The sequence below is a fragment of the Penaeus monodon genome, chromosome 30, assembly GCF_015228065.2.
Source record: "Penaeus monodon isolate SGIC_2016 chromosome 30, NSTDA_Pmon_1, whole genome shotgun sequence".
In the NCBI taxonomy this organism is placed as follows: domain Eukaryota; kingdom Metazoa; phylum Arthropoda; class Malacostraca; order Decapoda; family Penaeidae; genus Penaeus; species Penaeus monodon.
The window spans coordinates 17,287,089-17,287,394 of record NC_051415.1 but is presented as its reverse complement, the minus strand read 5'-3'; the positions used below and the strand labels follow the sequence as shown (position 1 = coordinate 17,287,394).

The 306-nt window shown below is 39.9% G+C and overlaps 1 protein-coding gene across 4 annotated transcripts in view; it reads left to right on the top strand.

Annotated features, from left to right (window-relative positions):
- The window catches only part of LOC119592570 (tyrosine-protein phosphatase 69D-like), a 29,646-nt gene that overhangs the window by 9,616 nt on the left and 19,724 nt on the right, over window positions 1–306 (top strand). For all 4 annotated transcript variants that reach the window (XM_037941448.1, XM_037941449.1, XM_037941450.1 and 1 more), the window contains exon 8: window positions 33–207. In XM_037941448.1, the coding sequence (XP_037797376.1) occupies window positions 33–207 (175 nt within the window). The remainder of the gene's footprint in view (window positions 1–32; window positions 208–306) is intronic.

Here is a 306-nt window from a genome sequence, read left to right as displayed (position 1 = left end):
GTAGAAATATTAATGTTCCATTTGTACAATAGGTGGCCAGAGCAGAGAGCAACTTTGAAGAACAGTCAGAGGTGATTGCTGAGTCCACAAACAAAGTTCTTGAAGATGTTGGTTCTCCAGGGGAGGAGATTCACCTGAAAGTTGTGGTTGCAAATGAAGTAGGGGAAACAGAGAGCAGAGAAGAGATTGTTACCCTTCTTACTGAAGGTGAGGTCAAGATTCTTTTATGGGAAGTGAAGACTTTGGATATCATATTCCAGAACATAAATGAAGATAAAAAATGGGGAAAAATTGGCAGGATACTGT